Genomic DNA, 21,183 nt, shown 5'->3' with positions numbered 1-21,183 from the left:
TACTTTTCTTAATTCTGTCGTCTTCTTTTCTTTGTCTAATACTACGTGTTTTAATAGACTGAAGTCATTCGTTAGTCCATAAGTACACCTCCTGACGTCTATTCAAACTTAGTTGAAAAGAGGCACATTGCCTCTTGAGAAATTTTTCCCGAGAAAGGTTCATAACCGATCTATTCTAAAATTATCTCTTTTCACGGCTTCCAAAAGATTTAAATAAAAATTGAAAAGCACAAAAATGGCAAAAGTTTAAGTTTTAAGGTCTGACGAAGTGTATTAAAGGACGGGGCACAAAGCGAAGTTAAGCTCCAGACATGGGGTGCAAGCCCCAGAAATTTTTAAATTGTACTAATTTATAAATCTACAAATAGTAGAAACATTAAAAAATTGCTAAAATACGTTAAACTTATAAAACTCTAATTAAATAAATATAATTGTCAAAATATTAGCGTAAATATAGAAACTCTAGCTTAACTATGAAAAATAAATGACTTTATATAATACCATGATATGCGCATCAATTGCAACATCAACAATCCAACATCGAAAGAAAAACAAAAACATCTTGGAAACATAATGTGATATGTACCTCATGTGAAGTAAATGATTCACGAAACATTTTCTTACTATTATTTGAAGTTCTCTCTCGATAATAAGTGGGTGTCTGGGTAAGTTTAAGAGAATAGGTACTGCCGTTTCAATATATTTTTAAAAATCGACTAAATCGACCGAATCGAACCGATTATTATGTTTCTTTTAATAAAACTGTAGGTTTTCATATAAAATTATAATTGTACCGATAGTTAGGATATATTTTTAATTTTACAAAATAACTGAAAAAATACTGAACCGTCCCGAATAATTTTATATAAGAAGAATATATTTATATGTTAAGTTTAAAAATAGCAAAACATTCCTTGGGCCTTGTGATTATGGAAACGTTTACTAGGCAACAAGTAATTAAAGCCCACAGTCTTAACTCTCAAACATATTATGCTACTCCTGTTAAAACTAATTTAGTTTTAGTTATCATCTTGAATAGCAAGCCACAAGTATTCCAGCAATATTGAGTAGTAAACCATACTGTATTAAATATCTTTCCTCTTGTATGGTTTAGATTTTTCTTATTTTATACTTAATCTTCTAATATACTCTATTCTTGAGTCCAATGTTAGTTAATATATTCCAATTTTTCTTACGCTATATTTGAATAGTATGATAAATCTCTATGCTAGCTATCTTTTATATTCCCTTTATCGTCGTCTTTTAAACTGTAAAATTGTCTAGATAGTTTTGTTGAAGTCTACGCAACGCCTTCCTGATATTCCTCGGAAGGGCGACGTAAGGCTAAGCAACTGATGTCAGTGCAGTTACTATCTGCCAGCCGAGGTCCCCTCTGTACGCTAGACGAGATTGTCAGTTCCGTACGGGAAAACCAATGTCAAGAGCAATTGAGAGAGCAGAAAAGAGAATTGAGAATGAAAGAAAACTTGATTGCATTAATGAAAGCTATTACAGAAAAGCAACACGGTGTCGAGGGGGAGAGACACCAGTATAGAGAATTGTTTGCTTGCTAGAAAGTTTGATTGCTTGATCCCCCTAATAATGCTTAAAGAAAATAAATCAAAGTTACATGAGTTGACCTATAAAAGTTGTAGAAGCACACTGAAAGTAAATGACTTGACCTACAAAACTACTCTATATTTACAATGAAAAGGACTTAGTCTTATACAAGGTAGAAACAAGTCCGTTGGCAGTAACCTTGTCTTTAGAAGCATGGTCTGCACGCGAGGCGTTGTCTACACGTGTGGCATTGTCTGCACGAGCGGCGTTGTTGCCATCTGCATATGGCTGGGCGCTGGCGATGGCTATCGGTGGGGCGACAGAGGCACATGAGCTCTTGTCACTTGGAGCTGCCGAGACCACGACCGACTGTGGCGCTAGGCATTGGGAGGCTTGCTAGGACACCACAGGCGCGTCCAAGGAGTCACGGGGCATGGCTGGAAAGCCGCCCATGACATTCTCCCCCACCTGAGTTGGTGTCGTCCTCCGCGCCTTACTTGAAAGATAATGATCAATTAGGCTCTTGTAGGCTTTGAGGTTTGTTCCCCTCACCCAAGTATTCTCCTCTGCATCACATCCCTTCTATTTCACCAAGAACTCTTGGTGATCTTTCCTTGAGGCGTGAATCACTCGATCATCAAGAATAGCTTCATCACGCCTTTTCCCGGTTGAATTGGGGCCTCGAATACTGGGTATTGTGAGTTGGCTCTATGAAAGATCCTCCATATCTTCCCGAAAAGGTTTCAGGAGACTGACATGGAAGACGTTGCAATAGGCGTCGGTCATGGACCCCTACAAACAAGTACCGCTTTAGGATTTTGACCATCACTTTATCCCATACTTGGTATTCAACAAAACGATGATTTTGATCAGCATGCCTCTTCATCCGCTTTTGGGCTTTGACAAGATAGCTCCGCACTATCTCCAAATTTTGCTTCCATTCTTTTGAGAAGTTAGCAGCTTGAGGAGATTTTGACATGTTTAGTGCATTCACGGTATGTGGGAGTAGCGGTTGCTGTCCGGTAACAATTTCAAAAGCGTTTTTGTTAGTACTAGAGCTCTTTTGTGAATTGAAACACAGTTGAGCAGCATCCAGAAGCTTCACCCAGTTCTTCTGCGATCCGGTTACGAAGTGGCGGAGATATTCCTCTAGTATGCCATTGAACCGCTCCGTCTGGCCATCAGATTGCAGATGAAAACTTGAGCTGTGACTCAATTTTGACCCGAGGCACTTAAAGAGTTGGGTCCAAAAGTTGCTAGTGAAGCGTGAGTCGCAATCACTAACGATGTCTTTAGGGAGTCCCCAATATTTGACGACATGAGAGAAGAAGAGTCGAGTTGTATCTTCTGCTGATATATATTGTGGGGCTGCTATAAAGGTAGCATACTTGAAAAACCGATCCCCCACAACCTATATAGTTGTGAGATCTCCGACATTGGGCAATCCGGTGATGAAATCCAGGAAAACGCTTTCCTAAGGTCTCTTTGGGATAGCTAGTGGTTCCAAGAGTCCCTCTTGTGTCATCGGCCATTTGAGGCCAATAATATGCACGACGAAGTAATGCCATGGTGCGTTCTTCACCGGGATGACCAGCCCACAAAATATCATGGTATTCCTCCAGAAGATTCCTTCGCAGATCTCCTCCTTTAGGAACATAAAGTTGGTTCCCTTTCACTTTCAGGAAACCATCTTCTGTGTAGAACTGGGGCGAGTCTTGCCATGTCCTACTAAATCAACCAAATACTGTGCAGTAAGATCCTTGATGAGTAGATCCTGTATCTGGTCTTTTATGGTGGTGGCTACTTCGCTTCCCCTTAGGGTGGCGAGTAGGCACACCGATGCTAGATCAGCTCTCCGACTGAGCGCATCAGCAACATGATTAGTCTTCCTACTTCGGTATTCCAGGTTGAAGTGAAATTTCGCTAGGAGTTCCTGCCACCTGACTTTTCAACCATTCAGCATCGGCTGGGTCGTGAAATGGTTAACAACTGTGTTGTCTGTCTTGACCACGAATGAGGTTCCCAGCAGATAGTGCCTCAAAAGGCGTAAGCAATGAATGACAACCAATAATTCTTTTTCGTGGGTGGCATAGTGCCGCTCTGCATCCTTCAGCTTCCAACTCTCGTACGCTACGAGATGCCCTTCTTGTAGCTAGACTCCACCAAGGGCATAGTCAGAGGCATCCGTTTGTACCTCGAATGGCTTGGACAAATCAGGGAGGGCCAAGACGGGGCTACTAGACATAGCCATTTTCAATGCGTTGAAGGCCTCCGCTCGCCTGGGTCCCCAATCCCAAGGCATGACCTTCTTGAGAAGTTCTGTCAGTGGCACTGCGATGAGGGAGTAATTTTTTACAATTCGCCGATAAAAGTTGCATAGGCCAAGGAACGCCCTCAAGGCGTGGATATCCTTAGGCGACGACCAATATGTGATAGCCTGAATCTTCCGTTGGTCCATCTTGATCCGCCTTTCCTCGATTATATGTCCAAGGAAGTCAATTTGTTTTGAGCAAAGAAGCACTTGGATAGCTTTGCATATAATCCGTGCTCCCGCAATCGGGCTAGGGCCTTCTGCAAGTGCTCTAGGTATTCTTCCAGTGTCTGGCTATATACCACAATGTAGTCCAAGTAGACCACCACGAATTCGTCAATGTATTCTCAGAAGACTTGGTTCCTCAGGGTGAAAAATATGGCTGGCACGTTAGTCAAGCCGAATGGCATAACGAGGAAGTCGTATGACCTATATCTTGTCACGCAGGTCATCTTGTGTTCATCACTCTCTGCAATCTGAACTTGCCAATAACCTGTCCTCAGATCTATTTTGGTGAACACAGTCGCACCACCCAGTCTATCGAACAAGTCTGCCATTAGCGGAATAGGGTACTTGTTCTTCACGGTGATTTTGTTTAGAGCCTGATAATCCACACAAAGTCATAAGCTATCAACATGTTTCTTTTGGAATAGCACAAGAGACCCGTATGGGGAATTGGAGGGCATGATGATCCATGTGTCTAGCATTTTTGTCAACTGCCTCCGAAGCTCGGTGAGTTCGGGTTGTGACATTCTGTACGGAGCCCGGGCAGGTGGCTTCGCACCCAACACCAACTCAATCTCATGATCCACAGTGCACCTAGGCGGGAGTCGCTTTGGCATGTGTTGTGGCATGACGTCTTCAAATTCCAGTAGCAGCTCCTTCACAAGTGCAAGAATGGGACCCGGAAGAGCGTTCTATATCTTCAATGTAGAGGGTAGCCAGGAACGTAGGTTCATGTCTTTTGACCCCCTTCTTCAACTGCAAGGCCGAGATGTTCTCGGCGGCCATCTTCATAGGCATGCACGTGATATTATAGGGATTGACCCCATTTGTTCCCATCATTAGTAGCATATCTGCATACGGTACAGGCATTGTCACGATCCAATTTCTCCTATAGGCCATGATGGTGCCTAACGTCGCCGCTAGGTAAGCCTACGATGAATTTACTACGTGATTACTTCTTTTAATAGGTTTACTAGTGACAAATTCCCATTTATTAGAGATAAATAAAATAATAAATAAAAAAATTAAGGTCAAATAAATAAAAGAAAAGCATCTAAGTGCGAGCATATATATGTAAATACCCCAAAACCATAAAGTCTACTAAAGTGTGTGCCAGGACCTGGTGTCACATGTGTATGGGCACTAGTAGAATATACAAAACTCTAACTACTGTCTGATATAACATAGACAGAATGCAAATACAAAAGAGAGACACTATGGGGCTGCGGGACGGCTCAGGAAGCAGCTCATAACTAGGCCTCGGGATATCTGGGATGCGCGCTGGTAGTACCGCCTGATGCACCTGCCTCGGATCCTGCACAGTTAGTGCAGAAGTATAGTGTGAGTACATAAACAACATGTACCCAGTAAGTATCAAGTCTAACCTCGAAGAAGTAGTGACGAGGGGTCGACTTCGACACTTATTATGGGTCAATAATATTAAGATAGAAATCTTGAATAAACACGAGTTATGTAAATAATAACAAATTTCCTTAACAAGCAGGAGCAAATAATTCTTTCACAATTTAATAATTCTATATAAGTCGCTTTCCTTACCAGCTGTAACCTTACAAGCCAAAACAAAATATCAAGGCACCCAGTATTATTATTAAGCACGATTTATGCCGAGGTCGTACGGCCCGATCCAGAATAATGTGTACACTACCGAGGGTCAAGCGACACGAACCATAGATACATCTATATATTGCCGAGGCATTCGGCCCGCTCCACAAGAAGAGAAAGATACTTTATAAGCATTTGACTTAAAAGTTATTAAGGATTAATACACAAAATAATACAAATTTTATTAACAATTCTTCACCATTCCTCTAACAAGTCCTGATATAATTTAAGCACTTCAATTAAAAATTAGGGTGCAAACATATCAAATAATTCACGATTTGGGTCCTAAACTACCCGAACATAACATGAATAGTAGCTACGCACGGACTCTCATCACCTCGTACGTACGTAGCCCGTACAATTAGAAGCAAACATTAATTTACATCACCTATGGGAAATTTTCCTATTACAAGGTTAAACAAGAGACTTACCTCGTCTCAAAAGCTCACTTCCCGGTCACAATTTCGCTCTAAAGCCTCAACTCGGTGCAAATATGTGAAACTATCCAAATGTTATATAATTTAATCAATACATGCTCAAAAGTTCATAATTTAATTATTAGAGTAATTACCCAACCCAATTTGGAAGATTCCTAAAATTCACCCATAACCTTAAGAACTCAAGTATACAATTTTCATCCCATTCCATAACCATTTTCGTGGTTAAAATATTATTTTTATCAAAATCTAGGGTTTTCACCTAAACTCATAATTTTTACAAATTTACATGTTAAAATCTACCCATAATCTATATATTAAACTTTCTTTGGGTAGGAATTACTTACCTCAAAATGCTAGGTAAAAACCCCTCTCCAAAAGCTCCAAAAATCACCCCAAGAATGATGGAAATGAGTCAAAAATGCTCAAACCCCGACTGAAATGAAGGTTTTGCCTTCGGCAATTTTTGCACCTGCGGAGGTACGGCCGCTTCTACGATCCCGCATCTATGAAAAAGTCCTCGCAGATGCAGTCTTCTCCAGTTAAGCCAAAATCCTCACCTTCGGACCACTGGCCCACTTCTGCGGGTCCGCTGCTGTGACTCTCCCGCCGCTTCTGCGGCATTGGATGCTCATGCAGCTTCCTCCGTCGCACTTACGCGCCTGCAGGTGCACCCAAATTCTCCGCTCCTGCGATTTTTGAGCTGCCCTCATTGGACCGCTTCTACGGTTTCTTGCTCGCTTCTGGGAGCTCACACCTGCGGATGGCCATGCGCATGTGCGGTTACACCAGAAGCTGGAAGCTTCAGCCATTTCTCCTAAGTCTAAACTTGGTCCGAGCCTAGTCCGATTAACACCCGAGGCCCCCGGGGCCCCGCCCAAACATACCAACAAGTTTGAAATCATAAAACGAACTCGTTCGAATCTTCAGAACGCATAAAACAATATTAAAACTAAGAATCACACCCCAAACCAAATCGTATCAACTTATGAACTTCATGTTCTTCCAACTTACTCCGAATACGCCGAATCGTACTTAAACTACTCGGAATGACACCAAATTTTGCGTGCAAGTCTTAAATTACCATACAGAGATATTCTCAGACTTGGAATCAGAAATGGACCTCTATAATACCAAAACCTACTCCAAACCAAATTTAAAGAACTTTAAAACCTTCAAATTTCCAACTATCAATATTAGGCGCCGAAACGCTCCCGGGTCATCCAAAACCCGATCCGAACACATGACTAAGTCCAAAATCATCATACGAACCTATTGGAACCATAAAATCCTGATTCCGGGGTCATTTACTCAAAACGTTGACCAAAGTCAAACTTGGCCCTATTAACCAATCTTTAGGAACCAAGTATTCCGATTTCAACCCGAACACTTCCAAATCTCGAACTAACCATCCACGCAAATCATAAAACAGTAAAATCACATACGGGGAGTCTTATTTAGGGGAACAGTATTCTAGAAAGTAAAACGACCGGTCGGGTCGTTACATTCTTCACCTCTTAAACAAACGTTCGTCCTCGAACGAGTTTAGAATCATACCCGGAGTACTGAATAAGTGTGAATATCTGCTCCGCATAACCTCCTTGGTCTCCCAAGTTTCCTCCTTGACTGGTTGGCCCCTCCACGGGACCTTTACCGCAGAAATATTCTTGGACCTCAACTGGCGAACCTGTCTATCAACAATGGCAACTGGCTACTCCTCATAACCTAGGCTATCATCTAGCTGAACCGTTCTGAAGTCTAACACATGCGACCTGTCGGCATGATACCTCCGGAGCATAGACACGGGAAAAATTGGGCGAACTCCCGATAGACTAGGAGGCAAAGCAAGCTCATAAGCAACCTCCCCAACTCGTTTCAACACCTCAAATGGACCTATAAACCTTGGGCTCAACTTGCTCTTCTTTCCAAACCTCATAATTCCCTTCATAGGAGAGACCTTCAAGAGAATCTTCTCACCTACCATAAATGATAAATCACGCGCCTTCTGATCTGCGTAACTCTTCTGTCTGGACTGTGCTGTGAGAAGTCGCTCCTGAATCAACTTTACTTTTTTCAAGGCATCCTTTACCAAATCAGTACCATATAACTTAGCCTCGCCGAGCTCAAACCATCCAATGGGCGAACGACATTGCCGACCATATAAAGCCTCAAATGGAGCCATCTCGATATTGGACTGATAACTGTCATTGTAAGCAAACTCGGCCAAAGGCAAGAATCGATCTCACTGCCCTCAAAAGTCAATCACACATGATTTAAGCATATCCTCCAAGATCTGAACCGTCTGCTCTGACTGCCCGTCGGTCTGTGGATGAAAGGCTATGCTGAGCTCCACCCGGGTTCCCAACTCACTCTGTACTGCTCTCCAAAAATGTGAAGTAAAATGATGGCCTCTATCTGATACAATGGAAACCGGCAAGAGGAAATGATACTTTATAAGCATTTGACTTAAAAGTTATTAAGGATTAATACACAAAATACTACAAATTTCATTAAAAATTCTTCACCATTCCTCTAACAAGTCATGATATAATTTAAGCACTTCAATTAAAAAGTATTGTGCAAACATATCAAATAATTCATGATTTGAGTCCTAAACTACCCGAACATAGCATGAATAGTAGCAACGCACATACTCGCGTCACCTCGTACGTACGTACGTAGCCCCCACAATTAGAAGCAAATAGTAATTTACATTACCTATGGGGAAATTTTCCTTTTACAAGATTAGACAAGAGACTTACCTCGTCTCAAAAGTTCATTTCCCGGTCACAATTTCGCTCTAAAGCCTCAACTCGGTGCCGAAAAATCCGAAACTAGCCAAATGTTATATAATTTAATCAATACAAGCTCAAAAGTTCATAATTTAATTATTAGAGTAATTACCCAACCCAAATTGAAAGATTCCTAAACTTCACCTCGGGCCCACGTGCCCGGATTACGAAAATATTTGAAGGAAATCGTTACCCATAACCTTAAGAACTCAAGTATACAATTTTCATCCCATTCCATAATCATTTTTGTGGTTAAAATTTTATTTTTATCAAAACCTAGATTTTTCACCTAAACCCGTAATCTTTACAAATTTACATGTTAAAATCTATCCATAATCTATGTATTAAACTTTTATTGGGTAGGAATTACTTACCTCAAAATGCTAGGTGTAAACCCCTCTCCAAAAATTCCAAAAACATTCCAAGAATGATGGAAATGAGTCAAAAATGCTCAAACCCCGACTTAAATGAAGGTTCTGCCTTCAGAGATTTTCTCACCTGCGGAGGTACGGCCGCTTCTACGGTCCCGCATCTGTGAAAAAAATCCTCGCAGATGCGTTTTTCTCTAGCTGAGCCAAAATTAGCACCGTCGCTGCAACTTTGGATGCTCATGCGGCTTCCTCCATCGCACCTGCGCGCCCGCAGGTGCGCCCAAATTCTCCGCTCCTGCGATTTCTGAGCTGCCCTCGTTGGACCTCTTCTGCGGATTCTTGCTCACTGCTGGGAGCTCGCACCTATGGCTGGCCATGCTCATGTGCGGTTACATCAGAAGCTGGAAGCTTCAGCCATTTCTCCTAAGTCCAAACTTGGTCCGAGTCTAGTCCGATTAACACCCGAGCCCCCCCCCCCCCACCCAACATACTAACAAGATTGAAATCATAAAACGAACTCTAATCGAACCCTCAGAACTCATAAAACAACATCAAAACTAAGAATCACACCCCAAACCAAATCAAATCAACTTATGAACTTCAAGTTCTTCCAACTTACTCCGAATGCGCCGAATCGTACTTAAACTACTCGGAATGACACCAAATTTTGAGTGCAAGTCTAAAATCACCATACAGATCTATTCTCAGACTCGGAATCCCAAACGGACCTGTATAACACCAAAACCTACTCCAAACCAAATTTAAAATTTTTTTAAACCTTCAAGTTGCCAACTATTAATATTAGGTGCCAAAACGTTCCCGGGTCATCCAAAACCCAATCCGAACACACACCCAATTCCAAAATCATCATACGAACCTATTGGAACCGTCAAATCTCAGTTCCAGGGTCGTTTACTCAAAACATTGACCAAAGTCAAACTTGACCCTATTTTCCAACTTTTAGAAACCAAGTGTTCCGATTTCAACCCGAACCCTTCCAAATCCCAAACTAACCATCCCCGCAAGTCATAAAATAGTAAATGAAAATATGAGGAATCTTATTTAGGGGAACGAGGTTCTAGAATGTAAAATGACCGGTCAGGTTATTACATGTATGGTGTTGGTTTGCCTCAGAAATTCCAACCCTAATATCAACTTGATGTCATCTATGATCACCACGCGCATGTTGAATTTTCCTTCATAAGGGCCAAACTTCACTTGTACTTCTTTGGATATTCTACCCACTGGTTGAGGAGGTGAGTTGATAGCCTTGACACGACCTCTGCCCTTTCCTACCATTAGACCAAGGCGCTCCACCTGAGTCGAGGATAAGTAGTTGTGGGTAGCACCCGTTTCTATCATCGCCCGAATGGGCTTGCCATTTACCTTCATCTCGACGAACATTAAGGTCCTCTATTATTTAAGAGGAGTCCTCTCATTCGCCTTCTCCTTTCTTTTCTTGGTGATCGGGCATGGATCCTTCTTTTTACCGATACCAGCACTGGTTCCCGCTAAGGCTCAGAAATAGATCCAATAATTGCATTGAAGGCACCTACTGGTTCGGTCTGGTCCGCATCATCTGCGTCGTCATCAGTCCCATCATCAAAAGCTTGATGGGCGTTCATCTGCACATGTGGGCATTCATTATTCAAATACTGTCCGCCGCAATGATGGCATCCTGAAGGGGGTTTCCTCCCCCAATCGTTGTTGTTAGATACAGTGCTAGTACTGCCTGAGGAGGGAGCCTTAGATTTGGTTGCACTCCGATCTCCTCCACTTCTGCTAGGGCCACCAGTTCTCGGCTAGCCCCCTTTATATCTTCCTCGGATAGGCTGTTGAGGCCTATCCTTCCGAGCTTCCACTTGATAGTCTCCAAGGCACTCCGCTGCTTGGATCGCCTTAGGTAAAGTGTCTACCCTTTGTCTTTACAGCTCCATACGGGCATAAGGTTTCAAACCTTCCAGGAAGGTGAAGAGATTGTCTTTGTCCCCCATGTCACATATGTTCAGCATGAGCACGGAGAATTCTTGCACGTAATCCCGCACTGATTTGGTCTGGCGGAGCTCCCGTAGCTTTCTCCTTGCATTGTACTCAACATTTTCGGGGAAGAACTGTAGGTGTATGGCTGCCTTCAGTTCTGCTCATGTCTCGAAGGCATCTTCATTGGCCTTTATGGCTTCGTACTTCACCCGCCACCAGAGTTTAGCATCGCCCTGAAGATACATGGTAGCAGTTGCTACCTTCTTAGCTTCTTCTAGTCCCCCACGGCATGGAAGTACTATTCGATGTCGAAAATGAAGTTTTCCACTTCTTTGGCATTCCGAGCTCTACTGTATGGCTTTGGCTCAGGAATTTTTAGTTTTTGTGCCACGGAGGCGAGGTTCACAGCACCCCCGATTTGGTTTTTGCATCCTCGAAACAGGCCTTGTAAAGCAGCATTGACAACGTTGAGTTGGCCTGTCAAGTTGTCTATAGTTTGTTGCATGGCAGTCACCATGTCTGCCTCTTGTGCCCTGTGGGCTAAATCCTCGGCACGCTCTTGTTGGAGGCCCTCGAATTTACCAAAACCTTTGGCTGCCTCTGTGGCTGCCGTTTGCCGGTCTCCTTCAGAGTCGCGACTGATGTTTTCTATGTCAACTTCGGCTTGGAGCATTCTGCGGTCTTGGTCGTCCGACCTTTGCACTAGGTTGGTCTTTAGATCATGCACTATTTCCACGATGGGCCGTAATACATCAATCGTCTCCTCAAGGGTTGCGATGCGATCCCCATGATTTACCATGGTAAGAAATGGTGGTAATTGCAATGTGATCCCTCGTCTGATGTCGAGCCTAGGCTCTGATACCAACTATTAAATGGTACTTTCCTGAGATTCTTTGGAAGGACGAAATAAGGCTAAACAACTGATGTCAGTGCAGTTATTATCCGCCAACTGAGGTCCCCTCCGTATGCTAGACAATATTATCAGTGCCGTACGGAAAAACCAATGTCAAGAGTAATTGAGAGAGCAAAAAAGAGAATTGAGAATGAAAGAAAGCTTGATTGCATTAATGAAAGCTATTACAGAAAAACAACACGGTGCCGAGGGGAAGAGACACCAGTACAAAGAATTGTTTGCTTGTGACAAAGTTTGATTGCTTGATCCCCCCTAATAATACTTAAAGAAAATAAACCAAAATTACATGACTTGACCTATAAAAGTTGTAGAAGTACACTGAAAGTAAATGAAGTAAAACTACTCTATATTTACAATAAAAATGACTTAGTCTTCTACATGGTAGAAATAAGTCCGTTGACAGCAACTTTGTCTTTAGCAGCGGCGTTGTCTGGGCGCTGGCGATGGCTATCGGTGGGGCGACAGAGGCACATGCGCGCTTGTCACTTGGAGCTGCCGAGACCACGGGGCCGACCGTGGCGACGGGCGTTGGGAGGCTGGCCAGGACGCCACGGGGCGCGTCCAAGGGATCATGGGGCATGGCTGGAAAGCCGCCCATGACAGTAAGTATGAGATACTGATAACTAAGAAGCAAAGAGCAGCAAATGAGTTTCGAACTTTCAATGATCGGTTGGGGGATAAACATACTGAAAAACTATTGTTTTGATTGGGATGATTTTGAAAGTCTAATTTTACTAGAATAACGGAAAAATTGGTATGGTATATATATAATAAAATAACCAGCCGAACCGAACTATTGAACTTAAATATTGAGTAATTCTGCCCACTAAGGCTTTAACAGAAAAGAAGAGATCATATGATGTTTTTAAAAGACTAAGCTTGCAATGTTCTCACTTCTGATTTATGGTCAATATAGATAGCTTATTAGTTATGGATTTTTTTGGATTGACACAACTAATTACACGCGACTGCACAAAATCAATTGGACGAGCCTCATGCGTTGGGCATTGAATGTATTTTAAGGGTACATGCGGGCGCTTGAAGCTCAAATTTTACGAGACAAGACTCTCCTGGCCACATCTGGCTCAAACCGTTATACGAGTGCCTAGTCCAATCCTAGGTTGTACATGATTCTCATACCGATACATTTAGAGGTCGTTTGGTTATCGGGATAAAGATATGAATCCGCGTATAAAATATGGGATTAGAGTTATCTCATATTTGATTGTGGATATAAACTAATACCGATATAGAGTTAGTACCAAAATGATAGTATTAGCTATCCACTGATACAGAATAGATAACCCATGGAATATCCCAAAATTATAATACCATGGGATATTTCATAACTGAACTAAACGACCACTTAAGGTATAATCCGTTGTGTGTATTCGCTGGTTTTCCCTAATTATTTTTGAACTTCATATTCGATATACCGAAATTATTTGTACAAGTCAACTTAATTATTCGCTAATGGAATGCAAGTCGTGGCATGGTATCCTTATTGTTTTCTCCCTTTTTAATATTTATCTCTAAATTAAAAAGAGCTAACCACTAAATACTCGCCTATTCTTTATTTGGACTTTGCTATGATCTTAGTGGCTAACCATGTAGCAGTTACATAAATGTTAAGACCAACGTTCCCTACTCAACTATGCAAGACAAGTCTTGGAGAAAATGCCTGCCACTAATTATAGAAAAGATCGAGCCTATATTTTGACTTAGCTATAATCTTAGTGGGCGCCAATAACACATACCTAAAATTATAATATTATGTTCCTATATAAAAGCCAGAACTCCCTACTCAATATGCAAGTCAAGTTTAAGTTCTTTTCATTCTTTCTCCAAGTATTGTTGGCTGCAAAAGCAAAACGACAAGCATAGGGAAGATGGGGCAATTGCCTTTACTTGTAACTGCTTTGGCAATTTGCTTTGTAGCCAGCACTGTTGTTGCTGATTACTCTTATGGGTATGCTTCTCCCTCACCTTCTTACAACTCCAAGAAGTATTACAAAACACAATCTCCACCAAAGTACCTAGTACCTACTCCTTACTATAAGTCACCTGTTATTGCAAAGCACTACTACAAGTCACCAGCTCCCGCAAAATACTACAAGTCTCCAGCTCCAGTAAAATACTACAAGGCACCAGCTCCTACAAAATACTACAAATCACCAGCTCCTTCAAAGAACTACTACAAATCGCCAACTCCTTCAAAGAACTACTACAAGTCGCCATCACCCGCAAAATACTACAAAGCGCCTGCTCCCGTAAAATACTATAAGGCGCCACCTCCTGCAAAATATTACAAGTCGCCAGCTCCTGCAAAATACTACAAGGCACCATCTTCCGCAAAATACTACAAATCGCCAGCTCCCGCAAAATACTACAAGTCGCCAGCTCCCGCAAAATACTACAAGTCGCCAGCTCCCGCAAAATACTACAAATCGCCAGCTCCCACAAAATACTACAAGTCGCCAGTTCCCGCAAAATACTACAAGTCGCCGGCTCCTTCAAAGAACTACTACAAGTCACCAGTTCCTTTAAAGAACTACTACAAATCGCCATCGCCTGCAAAGTACTACAAATCACCATCCCCAGCAAAATATTACAAATCGTCTGCTCCCTCTAAATACTATAAGTCACCGCCACCACCAAAATATTACAAGTCCCCAGTTTACTACAAGTCTCCACCACCACCAACTTATTATGAGAAATCACCTTCGTATTACAAGTCACCTCCACCTCCTCCAAAATACTATGAACAGTCACCTCCTCCAAAATACTATGAACAGTCACCTTATTACAAGTCACCTCCACCCCCACCAAAATACTACGAGCAATCACCATCTTCTTACAAATCTCCACCTCCACCATACTACAAAGAATCTACACCTTCCTATAAATCACCTCCACCTCCGCCAAAATACTACGAGCAATCGCCTATAACTTACAACTTGCCATCTCTACCAAAAACCTATGAAAAATCACCATCTTATTACTCACCTCCACCACCCGCAAACTATTATAAGCAAACTCCCACCTATGCCTCACCTCCACCACCTGAGAAGTACGAGCAATCCGCTACCTATGCTTCACCTCCGCCCCCATCAGCATCTCCTCCGCCAACCTACTACTAATTTTAACTGTTCAATCATTTTCGCATTTCCATGGCTTATTATTCCTTTTTGTCCTTTTATATTTAGCAATTCCATTTCCTCAGCCGAAATTTGATGTATGCTTCCCGAAATGATCGGGTTTGCTTAGTGTGTGTTCCATTTTCTTTTGTTTTAATATTTGTATTATTTATTGTTTGATTTAAATAAGATCCTTGAGATCTCCATCAATTCTGCTCATTATATCGGATTCTTTGCATTCTATTTTTCAATTCTGTCGTCTTCTTTGTCTCTTGAGATAGTTTTCCAGAGAATGGTTTATAACCGTTCTATTCTAAAATTTCAAGAAATTTTTAATCTCTTTTCATGGTTTCCAAAAGATTTAAATAAAAATTGAAAAGCACAAAAATGGCAAAAGTTAAAGTTTTAAGGTCTGACGTAGTGTATTGAAGGACGGGGGCACAAAGCGAAGTGTAAGCTCCAGACATGGTGAGCAAGCCCTATAAATCTTTAAATTTTACTAATTTATAAATCTGCAAATAGTAGAAAAATTAAAAAATTGCTAAAAATACGTTAAGCTTATAAAACTCTAATTAAATAAATATAATTGTCAAACATTAGCATAAAATGAATCACGAAACATTTTCTTACTAATTATTTGAAGTTCTCTCTCGATAATAAGTGGGTGTCGGGGTAAGTTTAACAGAACCTGTGATGCTTTCTACGACTAGTATAGATATTGGTTCTTCAACTAGTATAGATATTAGGTAACTCTGCCCGTTAAAACTTTAACATAAAAGAAGAGATCACGTGACGTTTTAAAGACTAAGCTTGCAATGTTCTCACTTCTGATTTATGGTCAATATAGACAGCTTAGTTAAGGAATTTCTGGATTTACACAACTAATTACACTCAGATTGCACAAAATCAATTGGACGAGCCTCGTGCGTTGGGCACAGGGGCAGATATAGAGCGCTGGTATTTAGTTCATCTGAACCCAGTACGGAGTAGAAATTTATGAGTAAACATTTACTAAAATTGCAACAAATAATAGATATGAACCTATAACTTTTAAGGGTTCAATGCTAGAATCGTAAAAATTTAACCCATAAAATTTAAATCCTGTATCTGCCTCTGATACTTGGGCATTGATGCATTTTAACATGCGGGCGCTTGGCAAACTTTAAGAGACAAGACTCTCCCACATCTGGCTCAAACCGTTTTACAAGTGCCTAGTCCAATCCCAGGTTGTATGTGATTCTCATACCGATACATTTAGGGGTCGTTTGGTTATATATTGGGATAAAGATATTAATCTCCATATAGAATTTGGGATTAGAGTTATTTTATATTTGATTGTGGGTATAAATTAATACCAATATAGAATAAATACCAAAATGATGGTATTAGCTATCCCTATCAGAGGCGGGATAGATAATCCATAGAATATCCCAGAATTATATTACCATGGGATATTTCATAACTGAACCAAACGACCACTTAAGGGATAATCTTTTGTGTGTATTCGCTTGGTTTCCCTAATTCTTTTTGAACTTCATATTCAATATACCGTAATTATTTGTACAAGTCAACTTAATTATTCGCTAGTGGGATGCAAGTCGTGGTATGGCATCCTTATTGTTTTCTCCATTTTTAATATTTATCTCTAAATTAAAAAGAGATAACCACTAAATACTCGCCTATTCTTTATTCTTTATAAATGTTAAGACCAACGTTCCCTACTCAACTATGCAAGACAAGTCTTGGAGAAAATGCCTACCACTAATTATAGAAAAGATCAAGCCCATATTTTGACTTAGCTATATTCTTAGTGGGTATCAATAACACAAACATAAAGCGATAATATTAGGTTGCCATATAAAAACCAGAGCTCCCTACTCAATATGCAAGTCAAGTTTAAGTTCTTTTCATTCTTTCTCCAAGTATTGTTGGCTGCAAAAGCAAAACGACAAGCATAGGGAAGATGGGGCAATTGCCTTTACTTGCAACTGCTTTGGCAATTTGCTTTATAGCTAGCGCTGTTGTTGCTGATTACTCTTATGGGTATGCTTCTCCTTCTCCTTCTTACAACTCTAAGAAGTATTACAAATCACCATCTCCACCCAAGTACCCAGTACCTACTCCTTACTATAAGTCACCTGCTATTGCAAAGCACTACAACAAGTCACAGCTCCCGCAAAATACTACAAATCTCCAGTTCCCATAAAATATTACAAGTCGTCAGCTCCCGCAAATTACTACAAGGCGCCAGCTCCCGCAAAATACTACAAATCGCCAGCTCCCGTAAAATACTACAAGTCGCCAGCTCCTTCAAAGAACTACTACAAGTCACCAACACCTTCAAAGAACTACTATAATTTGCCAGCTTCTTCAAAGTACTACAAAGTGCCATCACCTACAATGTATTACAAGTAACCATCCCGAGCAAAATACTACAAATCGCCAGCTCCTTCAAATAACTACTACAAGTCGCCATCATGTACAAAGTACTACAAAGCGCCATCACCTGCAAAGTATTACAAGTCATCATCCCCAACAAAATACTACAAATCGTCAGCTCCCGCAAAATACTACAAGTCGCCAGCTCCTACAAAATACTACAAGTCGCCAGCTCCTTCAAAGTACTACTACAAGTCGCCATCACCTACAAAGTACTACAAAGTGCCATCACCTGCAATGTATTACAAGTCACTATCCCCAGCAAAATACTACAAATCGCCAGCTCCCGCAAAATATTATAAGTCACTGCCACCACCAAAATATTACAAGTCCCCAGTTTACTATAAGTCTCCATCACCACTAACTTATTATGAGAAATCACTTTCGTATTACAAGTCACCTCCACCTCCTCCAACATAGTATGGGCAATCACCTTATTACAAGTCACACCCACCCCCAACAAAATACTACGAGCAATCACAATCTTCTTACAGATCTCCTCCACCTTCACCAAAATACTATGAGCAACCATCGTCATACAATTCTCTACCACCACCACCAAAATACTATGAGCAATCTCCAATGAATTATAAATCTCCACCACTAACATACTACAAAGAATCTACACCTTCCGACAAATCTCCTCCACCTCCATCAAAATACTACGAGTAATCACCTATAACTTATAACTTACCATCTCTACCAAAGACTTATGAAAACTCGTCATCATACTACTCACCTCCGCTGCCAACGAACTACTATAAGCAAACTCCCGTCTATGCCTCACCTCCACCACCTGTAAAATACGAGCAATCTGCCACCTATGCTTCACCTCCCCCAACAACCTACTACTAATATTGATTAAACCATTCACTTCAATCAATCTTCACCATTTCCTTGATTTTTAGATCCTTTTCATCCTTCTATTTAAGCCGAGGGTCTATCGGAACCAGTCTCTCTACCTCTCTAGGTAGGAGTAAGGTTTGCGTATACACTACCCTCTCCAGACCCCATTGGTGGGATTATACTGGGCATATTGTTGTTGTTGTTGTTGTTGTTTCATCCTCCTATTTGGAGGATTTCTATTTTCTCTCCCAAAATCTTATGTGTGCTTCCCCAAAGGGTCAGCTTCTCTTGCTGTGTTCTCTTTTTAATTTATAATTTGCATTATTTGTTATTCAAGTAAGATCCTCGAGATCTCCAACAGTTTGGCTCATTGTATCAATTAAGCTCCTTTCGGTGTAATCTCTTGAGAATTTTACTTTAATTGCAAAAACTGAATTTTATTGGTTATATATTAGTTTTTTCCTTGACATAATGAAAAGTTCTAATAAAGTGGCAAAGGGTTTCAAAAATTGTTTTAGATCATAAGTCCAAATTTAGAGGTGTGACATTTTTGAATCACATTATATAAATTCTTGGCTCCGCTGTTGATTACACGAGCAGTGCATTTAAGAATTTCATGATGTAGTAAGAAATGTATTTTGCAAACATAAGGACCCATTAATTAGAATTACAATCAAGGTAGAATATTTTTGCCTATATCTTTGCAAATTCAATATAGTGGCCTTCCCATCGTGACTTTTGCGAAAGAAATGGCTAATGTAATCAGCATACAACATTTCCTTGTAAATAGGCTTGTTTCCATTCTTTAACACTTTTTATAATGGGCCAATTGTCAAAACTAACCTAGATCTGCCATGAAAATGGAGGCAAGGTCTAGTAAGAAGAAGAGAGGAAATGCAGAGTAAGAGATAGAAGATCGTAGAGAGAGAAATTATAATATGTATTTCTTTTCTTATATGTACAGTGTACAAATTGTATCTAGTATATACAAAGTTGTCCTAACTAGTCAACTAATAGATACATCTAAAAGAGTACATGTTAAATAACACAATGTACAAAATGCCTCAACTATATTTTATTTCTCTACACTCCCCCTCAAGTTGAGAATGAAAAATATTTTTCATTCCCAACTTGGTCAACAGAAAAGCATGTTGCTGATGCCCAAGTGGCTCTGTCAAAATGTCTGCTGGTTGTTGGCTTGATATGTGAGAAGTCTCAATCAACCCCTCTTGTATCTTCTCTCTTATGAAGTGGAAATCTATTTCTATGTGTTTTGTTCTCTCATGATATATAGGAAGCTTTGTTGTCACTAAACATCTTCATTGGCAACTGCACATCCATTCTTAACTCTTTCAGCAAGCCATTGAGCCAAACCAGCTCTGCCACTGTGTGTGCCATGCTTCTATATTCTGCTTCTGTAGAACTTCTAGAGATAGTACTCTGTTTCTTAGCTTTTCAAGAGATCAATGAATCTCCTAGCTTGATACAGTACCCAGTCACAGATTTCCTTGACATGGGACAAGATGCCTAATCAGAGTCACAGTAAGTTTCAATATTTCCTTGACATGGGACAAGATGCCTAATCAGAGTCACAGTAAGTTTCAATATGTTGTGTCCCTTTGCTTGACATGAGAATTACTAGACCTGGCTATCTTTTTATGTATCTAATTATATGTAGAAATGCCTCATAATGATATCTCTTGGGTGCATGCACGAACTGACTTAGGCATTGAACTGCATAAGAAATGTCTAGTCTGCTTATTGTGAGGTACAAAAGTTTAACAATTAACTTTTGAAAACTCCCCCGTCTTCCAGTGCTTCATCAGAGGTGGCAACATTGATACTTTTTTTTAATCAAATTCTGTACTTGTAAGCTTTATATTCTGCCCCATAGGTGTATCTTTAGGCTTTGAGCCTGCTAGTCCCACATCTGAGATCATTTCCAATGCATATTTCCTTTGTGATATCAGTATTCCCTCTTTAGACCTTGCAAATTCTATTCCTAGGAAGTACAGCAACTCCCCTAGGTCTTTTAACTTGAACTTCTGGTGTAATACAACCTTTGCATTATGAATCTTCTCTAGATCATTCCCTGTTACAAGTAAGTCATCAGCATATACCAGCACAAGCACAAACTTGTTTTTGTCAGATTTGGTAAATAATGAATAATCATGTTTGCTTTGTGCAAAACCAGAATCTAAGAGAGCTTGAGTTAGTTTTAAATTTCTTTGCCTAGATGCTTGTTTTAAACTATATAGGAATTTTAATAGCCTACATACTCTATTCTACCCCTGGCTACTAAAGCCTTGGGGCGGGAACAAGTACACCTCTTCCTCAAGGTCACCATTGAGGAAGGCATTATGAACATCCATTTGGAAAATAGGCCAACCCTTAAGTGTTGCAGTAGCAACTACAGTCCTTACAGTAGTGAGCTTGGCCACATGGGTGAAGGTGTCATGAAAATTCAGACCTTCTTGTTGTCTGCAGCCTTTAGCAACTAGTCTAGCTTTGAATCTCTCTACTGAACCATCTGCAATGTACTTAATCTT

At 40.7% G+C, this 21,183-nt stretch overlaps 1 protein-coding gene and 1 pseudogene across 1 annotated transcript; both read left to right on the top strand.

Annotated features, from left to right (window-relative positions):
* Nucleotides 1–14,048: 14,048 nt before the first annotated feature.
* Nucleotides 14,049–15,550, top strand: LOC107806840 (uncharacterized). Its single transcript, XM_016631092.2, has one exon. The coding sequence runs from the start codon at nucleotides 14,102–14,104 to the stop codon at nucleotides 15,350–15,352; it is 1,251 nt and encodes a 416-aa protein (XP_016486578.2). The 5' UTR covers nucleotides 14,049–14,101; the 3' UTR covers nucleotides 15,353–15,550.
* Nucleotides 15,551–17,232: 1,682 nt separating this feature from the next.
* On the top strand, nucleotides 17,233–18,643 carry LOC107806842 (uncharacterized; annotated as a pseudogene).
* The last annotated feature ends 2,540 nt before the right edge of the window (nucleotides 18,644–21,183 follow it).

This window comes from Nicotiana tabacum, chromosome 9 (assembly GCF_000715075.1).
Source record: "Nicotiana tabacum cultivar K326 chromosome 9, ASM71507v2, whole genome shotgun sequence".
NCBI classification, from domain to species: Eukaryota; Viridiplantae; Streptophyta; class Magnoliopsida; order Solanales; family Solanaceae; genus Nicotiana; species Nicotiana tabacum.
This window is presented reverse-complemented; position numbering and strand designations above follow the sequence as displayed.

Coding starts and splice junctions, on each gene's coding strand:
- LOC107806840 (XM_016631092.2), top strand. CDS start 14,102: ATGGGGCAATTGCCTTTACTTGTAACTGCTTTGGCAATTTGCTTTGTA.